This window comes from Sphaerodactylus townsendi, linkage group LG15 (assembly GCF_021028975.2).
Source record: "Sphaerodactylus townsendi isolate TG3544 linkage group LG15, MPM_Stown_v2.3, whole genome shotgun sequence".
NCBI lineage: Eukaryota > Metazoa > Chordata > Lepidosauria > Squamata > Sphaerodactylidae > Sphaerodactylus > Sphaerodactylus townsendi.
In genome coordinates, this window is record NC_059439.1 from 32,151,171 (window position 1) to 32,169,115 (window position 17,945).

The 17,945-nt window shown below is 44.7% G+C and overlaps 1 protein-coding gene across 1 annotated transcript in view; it reads right to left on the reverse strand.

Moving 5' to 3' along the window:
- Positions 1-4,714: 4,714 nt before the first annotated feature.
- The window catches only part of LOC125444318 (up-regulator of cell proliferation-like), a 39,282-nt gene continuing 26,051 nt past the window's right edge, over positions 4,715-17,945 (reverse strand). The window contains 11 exon segments of the mRNA XM_048516746.1: positions 4,715-4,735; positions 5,037-5,119; positions 5,122-5,206; positions 5,209-5,274; positions 5,313-6,203; positions 6,271-6,888; positions 6,891-6,968; positions 6,971-7,522; positions 7,524-9,478; positions 13,240-13,362; positions 16,441-16,557. Coding sequence (XP_048372703.1) covers positions 4,715-4,735; positions 5,037-5,119; positions 5,122-5,206; positions 5,209-5,274; positions 5,313-6,203; positions 6,271-6,888; positions 6,891-6,968; positions 6,971-7,522; positions 7,524-9,478; positions 13,240-13,362; positions 16,441-16,557 — 4,589 coding nt within the window.

Sequence of the window (17,945 nt, forward strand, 5' to 3'; positions counted from 1 at the left end):
AAGCTTGCCTTTTTTTGCTGAATTGCTTATAACGAAATGCAGTTCATATTAAAACGAGCAATGCCTTCAAGGTGAATGCCGGGCAAGCAGCCAAACCTTTCCCATTTTTGGCCCAGGAGGTCATGGAGTCAGAGGAATTGCAAGAATAGGTGGGCAAAATCTGTTAATCATGTACCCCATCCAAAAAGCATTACATGAGATAAGTCCTCAAAGAAGCAAGCTGATAAGCAGAATTAACCGTGCGACTTTGGTGGGGAGATAGATTGTATCTGGCAATGAAGAACTTGCTCAGGCATGCAAGAAACTGGGACATAAATTCATGGGACTGTTCAAAATTGTACGTAAAATCAATTTATTTATTTATATTTATTTATTAAAATTTGGTATACGCCCCATCCTGAAGGGCTCTGGAAGCGATTGTACAACATCAACATAAAAATACAACTTAAGAGAGTAAATAACAACCAATAAATACCTAACATTAAAACTCAGCCCATAAAACCTAAAATATTAACCCAATTTAAAACGGAATTGCTACATAAAATTGAGCCACGGCTAAAACCCTTACTTAAAATGCTGCAGCTATCCAGCTGGACTTGCCAAAGAACAGGAGAAAGATCCACCCTGTGTTTCATTGTAGCTTATTGTGGAAGGCGAACCCTCCCGATATGTGGCATCCACGATGCGAGCCTTCCCCCCCATTCGGGTGGGGAGCGGAATCCACCTGGAAGTCAAGGTGGTCCTGGACTCCCAAATTGATCGAAAACAGTAATAGTACCTTGTGTCCTGGACTAATGTCCCTGCGGCTTGTAATGAGTGGGTGGACGCGGTCTCAACGTATAGTTTGATAGGGCACTGTCTAGGCTTTCACCTGGAATAAGACTGGGACTTGCAAGGGCAGGCAGGGAAGGGTCTTTGGCATCGAGATGTATGTTGGCTGCGTTTTACCTGCTTTCTCATTCCCCAGCATGTAACAACCCTTAAGGTGCCCAAGTGCTGGCTCAGACCTTATCTTTGGCCTTGAGAAAGTAACAAGTTGCATTCCAGGGCTGTTCTGTCTCACTTTGGTTTCTCTGCTTTGATATGGGAGGCAAGAAGAGAGGGGGGAATTCCCAGAGGGTTAAAAAGGTGTACCAAAAAGATAGTTCTCAGAACTGGCATTCTTAAGCCATGCCATCTGATAAAGCAGTGATGGTGAACCTATGGCTTGCGGGTGCCAGAGGTGCTTGCAGGCCCTCTGTGAGCTACGCACAAGTTAGATCATGTGGGGCCGGAAAATCACACACGCACAGCTTGTATCTAGGAGCTGTACCTGGGCCACTGAGCACGATGTGTGCGCACCACGGTGAGCAGGGAGGACACAGATGGCGGGCCTGGTGCCTGTGCTCTGGGTGGCTGCTGCCTGGGGTAGGGGGCACAGAGGAGGCAGAGATGCTAGAGAGGCACAGAGTGGTGCGCGTAGGACTTGCTGGAGGCTACAGCAGGCTGGCCCCTGCTCGAGCGGGTGGGGTGGAGGAAGAGGGAGACAACCGGTTTTTTCTAAACTAAAAGCTCAGCATTCAGGTTAAATTGCCGGGTTGGCACTTTGCGATAAATAAGTGGGGTTTGGGTTGCAATTTGGGCACTCGGTCTCAAAAAAAGGTTCGCCATCACTGTGATAAAGGCTATTGATTTGAAGAACACGGAGTCATTATTTGGGCCCAGATCTGGGGCTGGACAGTGACCCTACAGTACAATGGTCTTTTGATCCTCCGGGTGGGGAAACCAAAAGGCACCTCAATCTCGGGTCCTTTTCCCTCCTATTAAACTCCAGACCAGCTGATTGTGCAAAGATTTATTGTAAAAGTTCAAAACAAAGAAATAAAACATAAATGCGTTTAGAAATTTCTCAGCTGAATGCTTCTTGTGGATCTCTTAGGACCACTGCAGCCAAGAGGTTAACTTCCTTAAAATATCCCATGATAAAGTCATCATGCCGTTGTTCTCTTACTCTCCAAGAGAACTTCCCCGGTTGCCATGCGGCTACCCAAAAACCTTTGAAGTGCCTTTTGGTTTCCGCACCCGGAGGATCAAAAGACCATTTTATCAAAGACCCTTTTTTACCATGTAGGTGTGATTCTGCTAGATGTACAGTACTATTGCATCACATCATGCCACTCTGTGCTAAAATCTTGATTCAATACCAAGAAAACAGGACTATTATAACTCGCTGTACACTGGCCTTCCTTTGGCCCTGATCCAGAAATTAAAACTCGTTCAGAATGCGGCAGCCAGGCTCCTGTCAGGAGTGCGTAGTGGAGACCAGATTACTCCGGTCCTGTATCAACACCATTGGCTGCCGATTGAGTTCCGGGTCAGATTCATAGCAGTAAAGTAGGTGGAGTATATATACCTGTGGAATGTCCAGGATGATAGAAAGAACCATTTGCACTGGTTAAACGGCTAAATGTTATGAGAAAATGCTACTGTAGCACCATTGCCTTTGTGAAAACCACAACACCCATGGATTTTGGGTTGCTCATAAACTGTGGTTTCACTGCAATCTTGTTTGTTCCCACCAAGATCTGAATTGTTTGCATCTTTTCTTTTTTTGCTCCATCCATCCTGAAGACGAGTTCTGATACACGCAAAAACTTACTGACTACTTTGTGACATTTTAGTTGACCCTAATAATTAACCTCATATTACTTTAGGATCTCTCCTAATTCACCATCATGGCTGCCCAGGCTATTTTAGCTGCTCCTGGTATAACTGACAAGCTATTGGTTCTGGTGGGTTTTCTGGGCTGTGTGGCCGTGGTCTGGTGGATTTTGAGCCTAACGCTTCGCCTGCATCTGTGGCTGACATCTTCAGAGGTGTATCACAGAGAGAAGTCTGTTTCTCACTGTGTCTAAGTGAGAAGGGAAAGTATAGTGTGGTATATTGTCCATGTCCCAGGGTGGGGAACCAATCTGTGATACACCTCTGAAGATGCCAGCCACAGATGCAGGCGAAACGTTAGGAACAAACTCCAAGAGACGACGGCCACACAGCCCAGAAAACTCACCAAATTTTCAATTGAATCGACCATGGCGAATGGCTTCGACAATACATTGACAAGCTATTATTTTGAATGCCACTATTTAAAAATATGTTACATAGGTAGGCAAACCACCTCTGTCTATTGCCTCGCAAACCCTATGAAGTTTGACTGCAATGTGATAGTACTTTCCACTACTACTATAACTGAATAATATTAAACATATGAAGCCACCTGTATTTAGACTGTAGCTGCTCTGCAGTAACTCAGCCACCCCAATTTGTGTATCTTAAGGTCCCGCTCACCACAACAATTCTGGGCTCCTGGAAGATATGCATGTGTCCATAAGCATCGCAGAGCTCTTATGTGGCGATTACAAACATCATCAATTCTCACAAAATCAAAGATGTCATGGGTAAAGTAGTGGCAGAGTAATTTTCCAAGGTATATATAAGCTCTGCCCCTCTCTCTGAAAAAAAAAGTCCAATTACTGCATTTTGCTTTATTCATCACCCGGTACTTACAGTATTTTTCATATGTAGAAGAAGAAGAAGAAGAAGAGTTTGGATTTATATCCCCCCTTTCTCTCCTGCAGGAGACTCAAAGGGGCTGACAATCTCCTTGCCCTTCCCCCCTCACAACAAACACCCTGTGAGGTGGGTGGGGCTGAGAGAGCTCCGAGAAGCTGTGACTAGCCCAAGGTCACCCAGCTGGCGTGTGTGGGAGAGCACAGGCTAACCTGAATTCCCCAGATAAGCCTCCACAACTCAAGCGGCAGAGCTGGGAATCAAACCCGGTTCCTCCAGATCAGAATGTACCTGCTCTTAGCCACTACGCCACTGCAGAAGGTGAATTACGTTATCTTATTTTGTCCAACCTCACACCAAATCCTGTGCAATAGTAATTTATAGTTCCCATTTTACAGACAGAGGGGCGTACAGGGCACAGATGGGGTTAACAGATGGCCAGATTATCACAAGAAGACCAGTCTGTATAAATGATGAAATTTATTTATGCAACAGCTGCATGACATTTGAAAAAGCTTCACCCAAAGGACAGTAAAGCAGTACCCTACCCATTCATTGGCACCACTATTTTAAAAAGTATGTGTGCATTTAAGGACATCTGTGTGCAGAGCTGACTGTAGGGAAACAAGTTTTGGCGAACAAAAGATGGCAACGACCCTTACTTCAGAAGCAAGGAATTTCTTGTGCACGTTAACTCACAGAATGGCAATAAATAATAGTCTGCCTTCAACATAAACTAGGTATCCTTGTTCCATGTTCTATGTTGGGGAACCGTTCCCTACCCCATCATCTTCATTGTGATAATGTAAGATACAGAAGAGTTTGAGGACAATACTAGAAGACCACTGATTCTCCTAACCTACAGTTTTCCCAAATAAGTCCTGTTTCTGGCAAAGTGGAGGGTACAACTCACTGCATTTGGGATTCTTTGCTTTTCTTTGAGGCACTGTGTTACTTATCTTTTATTATATCTATTAAACCCTTTCAGTCACAAAAGCAGATTCGGCCTCACTTTCCAGCATGTGCTTCCTAGGCTAGTTTTCACTTTTAGTCTCCCATAGGGAAAAACAATCCCAGCTGAAAGCTATACCGATTACACTATGCTATGTTAATAATATTGCGGCTTAAGGATGCAGAGTCATTCATGAGCTACAGACAGACTGTGTTTCTAGGGCACTTGGGGGTCCAGCTGAAAAGGGTGAGCTTTGTTATTTCATGTTAAAGACTTCTTGGATGCATTCCAGTGCCTGCTGTTTGGGTCCAGTGCTGTCAGTCCTTGGGAAAGATCAACTTGAGGAAGAGCACCAGTACTTTTTTAGCAAAACCGTTGAGTTGAATTATTTGAACACAAACTTCCCAAACCAATCGAGGCTGTGATGCTAGCATCAGGCTAGATCGCCATGGTAAGGAGATAATACTTTAGAATACTGTTTAAAAGGGTGCCATTTCCAAGCTGTGTCTATATTTTGAAACCTTCTGTTTGAACTGACATCAGAAGAGCACAAGGAATAACAAAGTTTTTTTGTTTCATGATCACGACATCGCCCAAGCCCTATAGGTCGATGGACTGATCAAAGTGTTCTTGGTGACTGCTGCCTCCAGCTTCACAGGGGACCTTACAGAAAGGACACTGCTTCCCACAGCCAAACACTGCAGCAGAGGAATTTCATCCCGAGGCTTGAATGGAATGTCTGAAAGTATCTCTTCAGTGCTCATCTTAGAGAAGCTCTAAGAGATATCTTCTACCGCACAATAGCAAGGGATACAGGCCTGTATACTCGGCTGAGAAAGGATGCAGCATTGGTAGTATTGTTGAACAGGATGAGTTCCAGACCATCCTTGGAAATGACGAGCTCTTCACCCAATTCCTGGCAAAAATGCTCCAAGAATTCAGCCAAAGTCTCAGTTTGGTTTTCATATATCTCCAGAACTTCTATAGCTTTCTTCATTGCAGTAGACAGAATTCGACGCTCCAAGATGCATAGTCCTTCTCTCTGTCTGAAATGGTCTAAGAGGCGTGTCTGTATCCAAGATTTCACAAACATCTCATATGTGTTTATATAGTTGACATAGTCATCGAATTTCTCCTCTTCTAGTAATGTCCTCTGAACTGTGAACTGAAAGAAGCTCCTGCTTCCATACTGGAGGGATTGCTGGCTGCTGAGAAGATCATCTACTATATCAATCCCAAGTCTCTTGAGGAGGTGGTCCACCAGAGCTGGTCTCAGACACAGATTGCAAAAATCCTTGGCTCTTTTCTGACAAGCGTCCTTCTCATAGTACAGATCTTTGAAGGTGGACAAATACTGAGGTTTGAGCTTTTCTAGACATTGGTGAGGGTTGTTTGCCTTGAAGTATTTGGTATGCATCTCCTGAAAAGCATCAGCTGCTTCTCCTAGAATGAAATATTTCAGATCCATTTCAAAATGAACGGTACAGTGCTTTCGAAAATCTTTTTCTTCAAGCATTTGGTTGATCAGTCTCAGCAACTCACAGCAATACGTTTCATCATAGTCTCCTTTTGTGTTGACTTTCTCCATGACATAGCTCTCACAGGTGCAAATCAGGGATTTGACCTTCTCCTCTAGTTGTTGTTTATAATCAATGAATAGACCTTTTAATGTTCTCATGAATGATTTTTCTAGATGATACTCTTTCTAGCGAAGAATTTCTGCAGGGCGGCAAAGCTGGTGCTTCTGCCAGTGCTGGTTAGCCCGGCGACGCTTGACGAAGGTCGCTTTCTCTGAGCTGATGGTGAATATCTGCATAAATTTTACGATGCATGAAGTTACTAGCTGGCAATTCCAGTAAGCTCTCCTTCCACATTTTCTCAAATTCCTCTTCCAGTTCAAAAAAAGTCAGCTTGCACTCTTTCCTTTTACACTCTTCCAGGAGCTTGTTTACCTTCTCTTGCATGGTTTTCACATATGTAGCTTGAAGACTGTCTATCTTACTCCGTGCCTTGCGTATGAGAATGGCCTGCTGAAGCTTATTAAAACAATAGTTTTCCAGCTGCTTCTGGAGACCTTCAGCGCTTCTGATGAAATCTTCTCTATACTTTTCTATAAGATGCAGGTTCTGTCGGTCACTTTCAAAATAGTTTTGTATGCACTGTAATATCTTTTGCTGGCCATTGCACAATTTCTGATCAGCCTCGAGCCTCAACTTATCTAATGCATCGGAGTCAATATCTTCTAGAGACTGATTCTGAATTACGGTATCAGCTTTGGCTACATACAGATGCATCTCCTTCTGGAAATTCCATTCCCATTCTGAATACTTCACCGAGAGCTGGTTGTAAGCATCAGCTACGCAGACTGTTCGCGCCACGAAGCTGAAAGATAAAATTTTTCATGCTTTACAGCATTCCTGAGGCTTCTCACCCATTCAAGAAACTGGGGATGTCTTTGGAATATCTGTTTTGAAGGAGCAGGTCTTCATAAATTCTGAACAAGAGATCTTTTTCTAAATCTGACACGCCTCTCGCCAGGGTATCCATGTTTACTGGAGCCATGGGTGGGACTCCGTGCCACAAACCAGGGATGTACCAGGTGTGTTTTTCCGGATTGTAGTCCATAACATCTGAAAAGGAAACTTCCCTGAATTGTTTCTCCATTTTTGCTGCAGCTCTGGTCATTTCGTTGAGCTGTTCTAGGAGACGTTTCCTGTCCCTCATGTTTTGATCATGGGCCGAAACATCACTGACGTTCTGGTGGACGAATTGGCAATTGGGTTTGTGCCCAGTTTCCTCCATCCTCAGAAAAGCATGGACTACAATTTGTAGGATGTCCTTCATCTCAGTGGTATTCTCCATGGCTAGGTTCACAAGAGTTATGTCACTCAGTCCGATCACTAGGGTGGCCAACTCATTGTCATGTTCATAGCTGTCTTCCAATTTGGCCAGCTCGGGGGCTTTCAGGCCTTCTGTGTCGATCACCAAGATGAAATCACAACTGGAGTTCCTGCTGCTGAAGTTCCCCTTCTGAGACTCTTAGGAGGGTCATGAAGGCCCCTCGGGTACATCGGCCACTGCTGACTGCAAACTGCAGCCCAAACATAGTATTAAGAAGGGTGGATTTGCCAGTACTCTGGACACCCAGTACTGTTAGAACCTTCATCCTGGATTTGCCCCCTAATTTGGAATGAAGGGCAGTCAAAACATCAGTTATCCATTGCAGGGGGATGTTCGATGCATCTCCATCCATCAGCTCCATTGGAAATCCTTCCAGCATCAGGTCAGCAGCGATTCCTGGTAAGTGCACAAACTGTCTGTATCTTTCAATTATCTTGCCTTCCTTCATCATCATGTACTCTGCTTCATAAAACTGCCCCAGCTCACGCATGAAATGTTCCATGCCTAAGGAACTGGCGGAAATTAATTCATCCAGCTGTGCCAGCTGTCCCGGATCATTTCCAGAATTGTGATAAAGTTCCTTATACTCCTCTCTTAATTTTGACAAGTTTGCCCTAGCAACGGAATCCAGGTTGAACTTCAGCCGTTTCAGAAAATAATGTTTCTCCTTTGAGTGAAGGTGTTGCATTCCATTAATAAATTTAGTTATTCCAGTAGTGAGGTCACACTGATTCTGCTCGTAACGTAAGGCTATCAGTTTCTCTCTGAGCTGAGCCTTGTAATCTTCAGCGGAGGTATCCGCTTGCCTTTTCATCCTGCACAGTTCTTTCTCCACTTTGGCCAGGTTTTTCCACAAGTCCCCCTGAAGTTTCAGCATTTCCTTCTTGTAGACCACAACATCTTTTATTTCTTCAGTAATTTCACTGGCATGTAAAATTCCATTTTGACAGGTCTTTATGTCTTCATCAGTCTGGATTCCCAGCTCTTGGCTGACCTTTGCCATATCTTCTATACTGATCACCTTTTGTGGAGAGTTAACAATGTTCTTTATGGTTGACCGGAACTTCTTCACAAATTCTGTGGTATTTTTGTTCTTCTCTTTCACCAATTTTTGTGATTTGGTCAGGCTCAGCAATGGTGCAAGTTTGTTCAGGAACGTCAGCATTTCCCTTGATTTCTCACCATCAACATTCAAGACAAAATAATATTTAGAGGCCGAGCCCTGGAGAGTTGCCAGCATGCCATACTGTTTGTCAGACATGTTCTCTGTAATGATGAACACGGCTGATGAGACTTCTGTCAAAAAGCTGAACTGTGGCCAGTATGACTCAATGTCCCCCCGGAGATTCGTAAAGGCCACAGGCTCAGGGAAAAGATCTGAGTTTTCCCTCCCTCCAGGAAAATACCAGGAGATTTCTACCAGCCCATCACTGATCTCTCGTGGCACACTCCCACACTCCATATCCCTGTGAACAAAGAAGTCATGGTGTTGCTGAGGGGAGCTGAGGACCTCATTGAGAAGCTTAGATTTGGAGAAGCTGGATCTGCCCATCCGCACAAAAGAAATGGTAGGCATGGATGTTTGTACCAGGCTCTCCTCTCTGAAGCCTCTCTTCTCTACCAAGCAGTGAGGCCTCCATTTTCTCACAATGTCCCGTAGGGCCCACAGCATAAAGATGTGCTTGGGAGGCGGCAAAATCAAAGGGAGGGCAAACTGACACATGGACATTTTGAGAAAGATCTCCTGATGAAGGAAGCTATCAGAGCAAAACAAGACAGCACAAAGGACATCAAGGGGGTTTACAGAATCTCCAGAGTCCATCCCCCTCAGAAAAAAACCCTCATCATGAATATCAACCTCTTCATCTCCAGCTTCCTTATCCTTTGGTACAAGATCTGTATTTCTGGCTGTTCCACTGAGGGCTATCAGTTTTCTCAAGAAGTGCCAAGGTAAATCTTCCAGTGTCTGAGGAGGTATAGTTGTGAGGCTGTCTGGGTTGATTTCCAAGACTTCTCCCATGGTGAATTTCTTATTGCTTCTCTTGTGGAGACCCAACTTCATCAGGAAGCTCTCAACTCCTGTTGTGAAAAAGAAGGGGAGTTGTTACTTGTGAGGAATGAAAACTTTGTAAGAAGGAAATGTGCCTGGGGCAGGGGAAGGCTGAGCAAGAGAGGAGAAAGTAAGAAGCATTTTCAGATAGAATCAAAGAGTTGGAAGAGACCACAAGTGTTGGATGTTACAGCCTTGCATGCAGCAGCAGCACAGAATTCTGGGAGATCTTAGTGAACATTCTAAAAGTGACAGTTGGAAAACCGTTAGCTCTTTGCCTCTGCTGAGGAAAGAAGTTTAGTGTTCTGTTAACCAAAGCCATGTAAAAAGCCTCTGACTAAATGTTCAATATTGTAAACAATACTTGTTCTGGTAACCAAATTGTAACCAAACAATGAATGTATCTATATATAAGTGTTATGTTTATGTATATAGTCTCTTTCTATCTCAGTATAAGTAAAGTTCTCTTGTTTATGATTTCTGAGGTAAAAAGGCTGGCCTTTACCAAGTTAACTGCTCTTATCATAAAGTGGCACACAAATATAACATTAATAAAATTAAAAATAAAATAAAAAAGCTACATTCTGCTTGCTATTCTGCAAACAGGATTGTATATAAATATACCTGTTGACCTTCAACAAAGGCCATCAAGTCCAGCCCCCAAATAATTGTGAAAGTGGATTGAATGTGCATTATTCTGCATGTGCAGAAGAGCCCAAGGAAGAGAGGTGTGAGCAGTGGTGGGATCCAAAAATTTTAGTAACAGGTTCCCATGGTGGTGGGATTCAAACTGTGGCGTAGCGCCAATGGGGCTGGGCGGGGCACGACGGGGGCGTGGCTGGGCATTCCGGGTGTGGGCATTCCTGGGTGGGGCTGTGGCAAGGATGCAGCCGCTGCGCCAGTCCTTGGGCGGGAAACGAATGCATGCAGGCGCAGGCTGCCACGCACGCCGGTGCACCTCCTGCTACTGCTTCAAGTTCTGCACGCTACTGCTGAGAGGAGGGGCGTAACTAAAAATCACGTGGCAAAATCACCAATTAGTAACCCCCTCTCGGCACACACAAATAATTAGTAACCTACTCTCGGGAACCTGTGACAACCTGCTGGATCCCACCTCTGGGTGTGAGAGACGAAGCAGGAAGGAAGGAAGTTTCCCTCAGAGCTGCAATCTACACATAAAAGGGATCATGTCAGAGCAGTAAAGAAAGGATGCCCAGAATCTTGACCTCTCTATCTGGGAGATCTCTGGGAGATCTCAGTGAACATTTCCAGTCAAGTCCCCCTCTATCATCAAGGCAGGAGAGCACATAGTCCCTCACTTCCAATAACAACTATGTAAGAATGAATGTTAGCAGCTGTTTTACCAAGGGCAGGTTTACAGTATAATGCTGCTTCATTACTTGGGTTTTTATTGAGGAACTGCCAAGTTAATATTTGCAGTAGCTAACAGGCCCGGATAAAAATGTTTAATGGAATGGTATTTACCACATGATGCTATTTTTTTTGTATTATGTTGTATTTATGGGTTTTATTTTATGTATTTTATCTATGTTGTAAGCTGCCTTGAGCTCCAAAAGGAAGAAAGGGGGCTTATAACTGTTTTAAATAAATAAAAATAAAAATTTACTTGCATGCCAGAAATAGCTTCATTCCCAGACATTCAGCCTCTACGAAAAGGACAGGGCATTTTTCTCCAGGCAAGCTGGCAGTCCTAAGCTCAAATGTCCCCCCAATTATCAATTTTTGAAGTGAAAATTTCTCCACCTTTCAAAAACTGTAGCAGTACAGTTTTAAAAGCCGGATTCAAACCACCAATTAAAAGTTGCATTCAATCAGCTTTATGTAGAAAGTGTTAGGCACAGGGCAAGGCCCTGTCCACAGAGCAAAAGCTCTGACCGGTTACAAAAATAACCCTCCAAAAGCTTCTTCAGTGTTCAGAGATTTGTTGTTTTCATTCAATTCTGCGCAGAAGAGGGAACTCTCCTCTGTTAGCAACAGGGAAGAGGTTCAAGGGGCTGTTGCTTGCGTAACATAATTTATACCCTCTTACAAACATCCCTCCTTGTCTTCTGACCATTGGTTTGAGTCAAGAAGACGTACAGACCTGGTCATCTCATCCCACCTTTGACCACACCTTGCCCATTCCCATATTTGGTGAAACTTCAGTCAAAAACACCTTGCGTAAAAGGTTTCTAGAACAACTACTGGTTTCTATTTTACCTTTATCTGTATTTGTGAGCTTCTGCTAATTCCTCATCTCCTTGGTGGGGCCCTGTTTTCCCAAACCACCTGAAAAACTCAGGCTCATTCCGCACATGCAGAATAATGCACTTTCAAACTGCTTTCAATGCTCTTTGAAGCTGTGCAGAATGGCAAAATCCACTTGCAAACAGTTGTGAAAGTGGTTTGAAAACGCATTATTTTGCGTGTGCGGAAGGGGCCTCAGTGACAGGCTGCCCCATGAGTTTCGTTCCTTCCAACTAAAGTAAGCTTCTGAAGTGCTTGGTGCCCAGTGAATTACTCTCATATAACTTGTATGATTAAATACAGTGGCTTCAAACATCATAAACTATATGTCCATGTCAAAAGGAGTATTCTCCTTCACCAAGGCCTGGACTTTGTGAAACGTTGCATTCTTAATCAAATGTGCAGTCGAACTATTATATCACACCAACAATGATGCAAACTAGCTCAGGGAAGCTTTATTCTTTGAAACGTGGAGGCTAATGTTCATAGAATGATATTATTTGGAAATGTAAAAATAAACTTAACAAGGAAAGAAAAACCAGTAGCTGGATTTTGTGGCTAGATGGCTGGAGTGTCCTTAAAATTGATTGTGGTTTAGATTCTACAGCCTCCAGAGGGCGCCCAGAAGACGCTCCTGACCCAAAGACTGTCATTGTTGATTCTAACATTCCTTGTAAGAAAAAAGGCACCTTTTAATTAGGATGATGCAAAGTTTTTTTGAGCAGTTTTGTTACAGAAGCATATTTCAAAATCATACCACAATTCACGAAGTTATAGCAATCTTGTAGCAGCACTGCTTACTATGCAAACTGATAATGTTGGCATCATGGTTGGTGTGAAATAATCGTTAGATGTCAGACTGCACATCTGATTAAGAATGCAACATTTCTCAAAGTCCAGGCCTTGGTGAAGGAGAATGCTCCTTTCTACAAAGAACAGGGTGACTGATATAGTTTGGAAACAGGCTTCCTTTTTCATTTTCATTTGCACAATTATAAGAACACCTTAACAGGCTGGTTTTGGCGACCGGTGTGTAAGATCTGCATTTCCTAGACTAGCATAAAGGGACCAAGAACCATGGAGCCTGCAGAGCCGGCACAACATAAAGGCACAGCGTCAGACTAGAGTCTAGGAGACCTGAGTTCAAATCCCCACTCCACCATAAGGCACACTGGATGATGTTCAGCCAGTCATTCTCTAGCAACATAATCTATCTCACAGGGTTGTTGTGTTGATCAAACGTTGACTAAACAACCATGTCTACACCCTAAGCTTGGAGGAAGGTGGACGTAAAAATGAGAGGGGAGGGAGAATAAAACGAATGTGAGGATAGAAGCAGGAACGCCAACCAACACAAGAAATGCCAATGAAAGTTAGGCTCATTCCACACATGCAGAATCATGCACTTTCAAACTGCTTTCAATGCTCTTTGAAGCTGTGCAGAATGGCAAAGTCACGCACAAGCAAACCGATTTGTTAAGTGGTTTGGCATTATTTTCCGTGCACTGTTGTGGAAGAAGCGCTGAAAAAAGATATAATGTACCTTCAGAATCCTTGGCTAATAACTCTTCATTCCCTTTCTCCACTTCCACTTCCATATTCTCTGGCCCACTGTTGACCAAAACCTCAGCAGGACAACTATTTTCTTGCTGTAGGTGTGAGCATGCTAGCAGGGAGCAAGCAAAAAGAGTACATTAAGAGCTACAGACAGGTGAACTGCTCAGTTGGCCTACCCCCCACCCCCAATACACACCAGAAAACCAAGATTTTGGTCTGCAGTCTGGAGATCAGTTGTAATTCCTGGAGATTCCCATTACCCCCCTCCCTGAGGTTGCAGTCCTACCTACCAGGGATGGCGTTTTGTAGTACCCTAGAGGCCCTAACCATGGCTACACTACCAGGAGGTACATAACTTCTCATTCAAAACATTAATTCTTTCTTAACTTTATAATTTTATGTAATTATGACAGCCCAGAGGCAGCATTAGCCTCTGAATACCAGCCTGGGGAGGCATTATCAGGAAAGGTCCTGGCCCGCCTCTCCTGTTTGTTGGCCGCCCACGGCAACAGGTTGTATAAAAGACTTGCTTTGGGCAGAGTTCTGTTGCTGCCCTCACTATTGGATAGAGAGTTCTCTACCCTAATCACCGCAGCCAAGAAAAAGTGTCCCCCCCTGTATTTGCCTATACCATTTGACAGCGAGACCGCTTGGCACACTGCCTGTATTGCTTAATAAACCGGCGTTCAAGGGAGAGCGCAATGCTAAGCCAGGTTTAATGTTATGCCTTCTGCCTTGTTGCATGGCAGATTTAATAAGCAAGAAAAGGCTAAAAGATTGTGCCCATATAACGATGGCTCAGTTGAATCTCTGGCCCACCAATTACTACACTGTCGCCGATTCAAGGAAGTGGATCCAGAATCTGCAGATCTTACTCCTTTACATTTACCCCATCTCCCTGATTTAATTAGATTACACTACTTGTTGGACGTACCCTGATCCTTCTCCTCGCAATGATAGGGGCAGACTTTCTCCTGGAAATTGCCAAACGCCTGTTGATTTGTGGCCTAACATTTGCTTTCCTGCTTATTGTATATGCTTTTAAATCCATTCTTTATTATTGTTGTACTGTTGTCTATGCCAATAAAGGCTTGCTTCTGTTGCTGACCTCTGAGCGGATCCAGAGGGGATGATGAAAGGCCAAAAATAAATGTGCTGATGAGGGAAACCAAACATCAGCATTATACCAAAAAAAAAGGGGGGGGGGAGGGATTGGGCCTGTAGTTCATTAAAGGGTATGGTGAAATCTCACATGAAGGGAAAAAAATCACCCAAGTTGCATCAGTATGAGCCTGAAATGAAAGTATTGCTCAGAATTAACAAAGTTCTTCCAGGGTCACTTTGGCAAATGCAGAAGAGGTCAGATCCCCAATGTTGCATTTGTCCACGTCCATTCCTGGTTACGTGTACCTCCACCAGTCTTTCCTTCTTGCAGTTGTCTTTCCTGCTGTCAGAATTTATACTACAAGCTCCTTGGGGCAGAAATCTGCCTTATTCATTTATACCACACTGGAAAATACTTTGGGAACTGACAGGACCTGAACAAACCCAGCCAGGAAGAGGAGCCTCAGCCGGGTCAGACAGCTAATTCCCCACACAGTTTTCAGAGATTTGAAAACGGAAGGGAAGAAAGGTGCAGGCGGGTTGCGAGATTGAGCAGGAGAATTAAGACATCTCAAAAGAGCCGTGTCCTGCACAGAACAGCAGGAGGCGTCTTGCGGACGACTTGGCCAAAAAAAGTCCGCTATCGAGTGTCCTCCAAAAAAAGACAGCTTGAGGAAATAAGGTGTCCTGAGGACATCTTGGCAGAAAAGCTGTGCAGAGTGCCTTCTTAAGATGCCCCTTTTCTTGTGTCCTCAGGATGTCTTATTTGGGCTTTGTGGAACAGACCAATCGGCACCAAGAACAAAGACATGATGATTAGGAAAGGAGCTGATAATAAAACAGCAAGGATTGTCATGCCCTTATATATAGCAGTAGGTGCGAGGCACTTGGAGTCCTGTGTTGTTCAGTTCTGGTCGTACATCTCAAAAAGGATGTGAAGAGATAGAAAAAAAGTGCAGAGAACCATGGCGAGGATGATTGAGGGACTGGAGCACCTTCCCTATGAGGAGAGGCTGCAGCGTTTGGGACTCTTTAGTTTGGAGAGGAAGCGTCTGCGGGGGGATATGATTTAAGTCTATAAAATTATGCATGGGGTAGAAAATATTTGACGGAGAGGATTTTTTCTCTCTTTATCACAATACTAGAACCAAGGGGCATTCACTGAAAATGCTGGGGGTAAGAATTAGAACTCAGAAAACGAAACACTTTATCACACAATGGAGTTTGGAATAATAACCACAGGAGGTGGTGATGGCCTCTAACATGGATATAACTTTTAAAAGAAGGGCTTGGACGGATTTATGGAGGGAGAAGTCGATCTCTGGCTACCAATCTTGATCACTCCTTGGTCTGAGATGGCAAACTCTTAGTAGACCAAGGTGCTTAGGAGCAGCAGCAGCGACAGAAGGGCCTTGCTTGCACATCCTGCTTACGTAGGCTCCCAAAAGGCACCTGGTAGGAGGCCACTGTGAGTAGCAGAGTGCTGGACTAGATGGACTCTGGTCTGATCCAGCAGGCTGGTTCTTATGTTCTTATGATAGAGTTTGGTCATCTTGGTTCACAATCTTTACTTCTCTCCATCCCCGAGCTAACACCAAAGGTTATTCTATCCTCAAAAGAAGCGAGGTGCTGTGTTGTGTCCCGGGCACATGCAGCCTGGTGGGAACTACACTTCCTGAGTACCTTGCAAGCCCATTCTCTCTCTCTCCCCCCCCCCCCCCCGGAGGTCTCTGCAGGAGTTAGGGCTAGCAAGGTCTAATGGGGAGTGTAGTTTCCACCAGGCTGCTTTTTCAAGCTGAACTAAGATAAACAGGACACGGGGGCAGGCACCATTTTGCCCTGGGCACCATTTTCCACACCTACACCACTGTCAGCCAGTCATTTTCTAGCAGCCTATCCTACCTCACAGGGTCGTTGTGACGATCAAATGGAGACTAAAGAACCATGCCTACACCCTGAGCTTCTTGGAGGAAGGCTGACATAAAAATGAGAGGGGAGGCAGAATAAAATGAAGGTGAGGATAAAAGCAGGAACGCCAACCAACACAAGACATGGCAACGCGCGTTAGAAAAGATTCCTGTACCTTCAGAATCCACGGCTGATAATTCATCCTTCGCTTTCACCGCTTCTGGATTCTCTGGCCCACTGTGGACCAAAACCTCAGCAGGACAACTATTTTCTTGCTTTAGGTACGAACAGGCTAAGAGGGAGAAAGCAAAAAGAATGCATTAAGAGCTACAGACAGATGAACATTTCTGTTCAGTCGGCCTACCCCCCGCCCCCCATACACACCAGGAAACCAAGGTTTTGGTCTGCAGCCCGGAGATCAGTTGCAATTCCTGGAGATCCCCAGTACTCCCGTCCCTGAGGTTGCAGCCCTACCTAGCAGAGATGGCGTTCTGTAGTACCCTAGAGCAGTGGTGGGATCCAAAAATTTTAGTAACAGGTTCCCATGGTGGTGGGATTCAAACTGTGGCATAGCGGCAATGGGGCTGGGCAGGCCACGGCCGAGGCATGGTGAGGTATTCGAGGGGGCGAGGGCATTCCTGGGGCGGGGCTGTGGCAAGGACGCAGCAGCTGCGCCGATCCTTGGGAAGGAAATGAATGCACTTGGCGCGGGCGCTGCCACGCACGCCGGTGCACCTCTCGCCAGGCTGGTTCAAGCCCATTGTGCTACTGCAGAGAGGAGGGGCGTGGCTTCAGAGCCAAAATCACGTTGCTTGAAGTCCGCCAGTGGTAACCCCCTCTCGGCACACACAAATAATTAGTAACCTACTCTCGGGAACCCGTGAGAACCTGCTGGATCCCACCTCTGCCCTAGAGGCCCTAATCATGGCTACACTACCAGCAGGTACACAACTTCTTATTCAAACATCAATTCTTTCTTAACTGTACAATTCTATGAATTATAAGAATATGGTGAAATCTCACATGAAGGGGGAAAAAATCACCCAAGTTGCATCAGTATGAGCCCGAAATGAAAGTATTGCTCAGAATTAACAAGGTTCTTCCAGGGTCACTTTGGCAAATGCAGAAGAGGTCAGATCCCCAATGTTGCATAAATGCATTTGTCCACGTCCATTCCTGGTTAGGTGGACCTCCACCAGTCCTTCCTTCTTGCAGTTGTCTTCCTTGCTGTCAGAATTTATACTACAAGCTCCTTGGGCCAGAAATCTGCCTTATTCGTTTATACCACACTGGAAAATACTTTGGGTACTGACAGGACCTGTACAAACCCAGCTGGGAAGAGGCACCTCAGCCAGGTCTGATATCTTATTCCCCACACAGTTTTCAGAAGTTTGAAAATGAAGGGAAGAAAGGCGCAGGCGGGTTGTCGGATCAAGCAGGAGAATTAAGACATCTCAAAAGAGCCGTGTCCTGCACAGAACGTCTTGCGGACGACTTGGCCAAAAAAAAGTCTGCTATCAAGTGTCCTCCAAAAAAGACAGCTTGAGTGAAAATAAGGTGCCCTGAGGACATCTTGGGAAAAAAAGGCTGTGCCTTCTCAAGATGCCCTTTTTTGCATCCTCAGGAGCAGCAGTGGCGTAGGAGGTTAAGAGCTCGTGTATCTAATCTGGAGGAACCGGG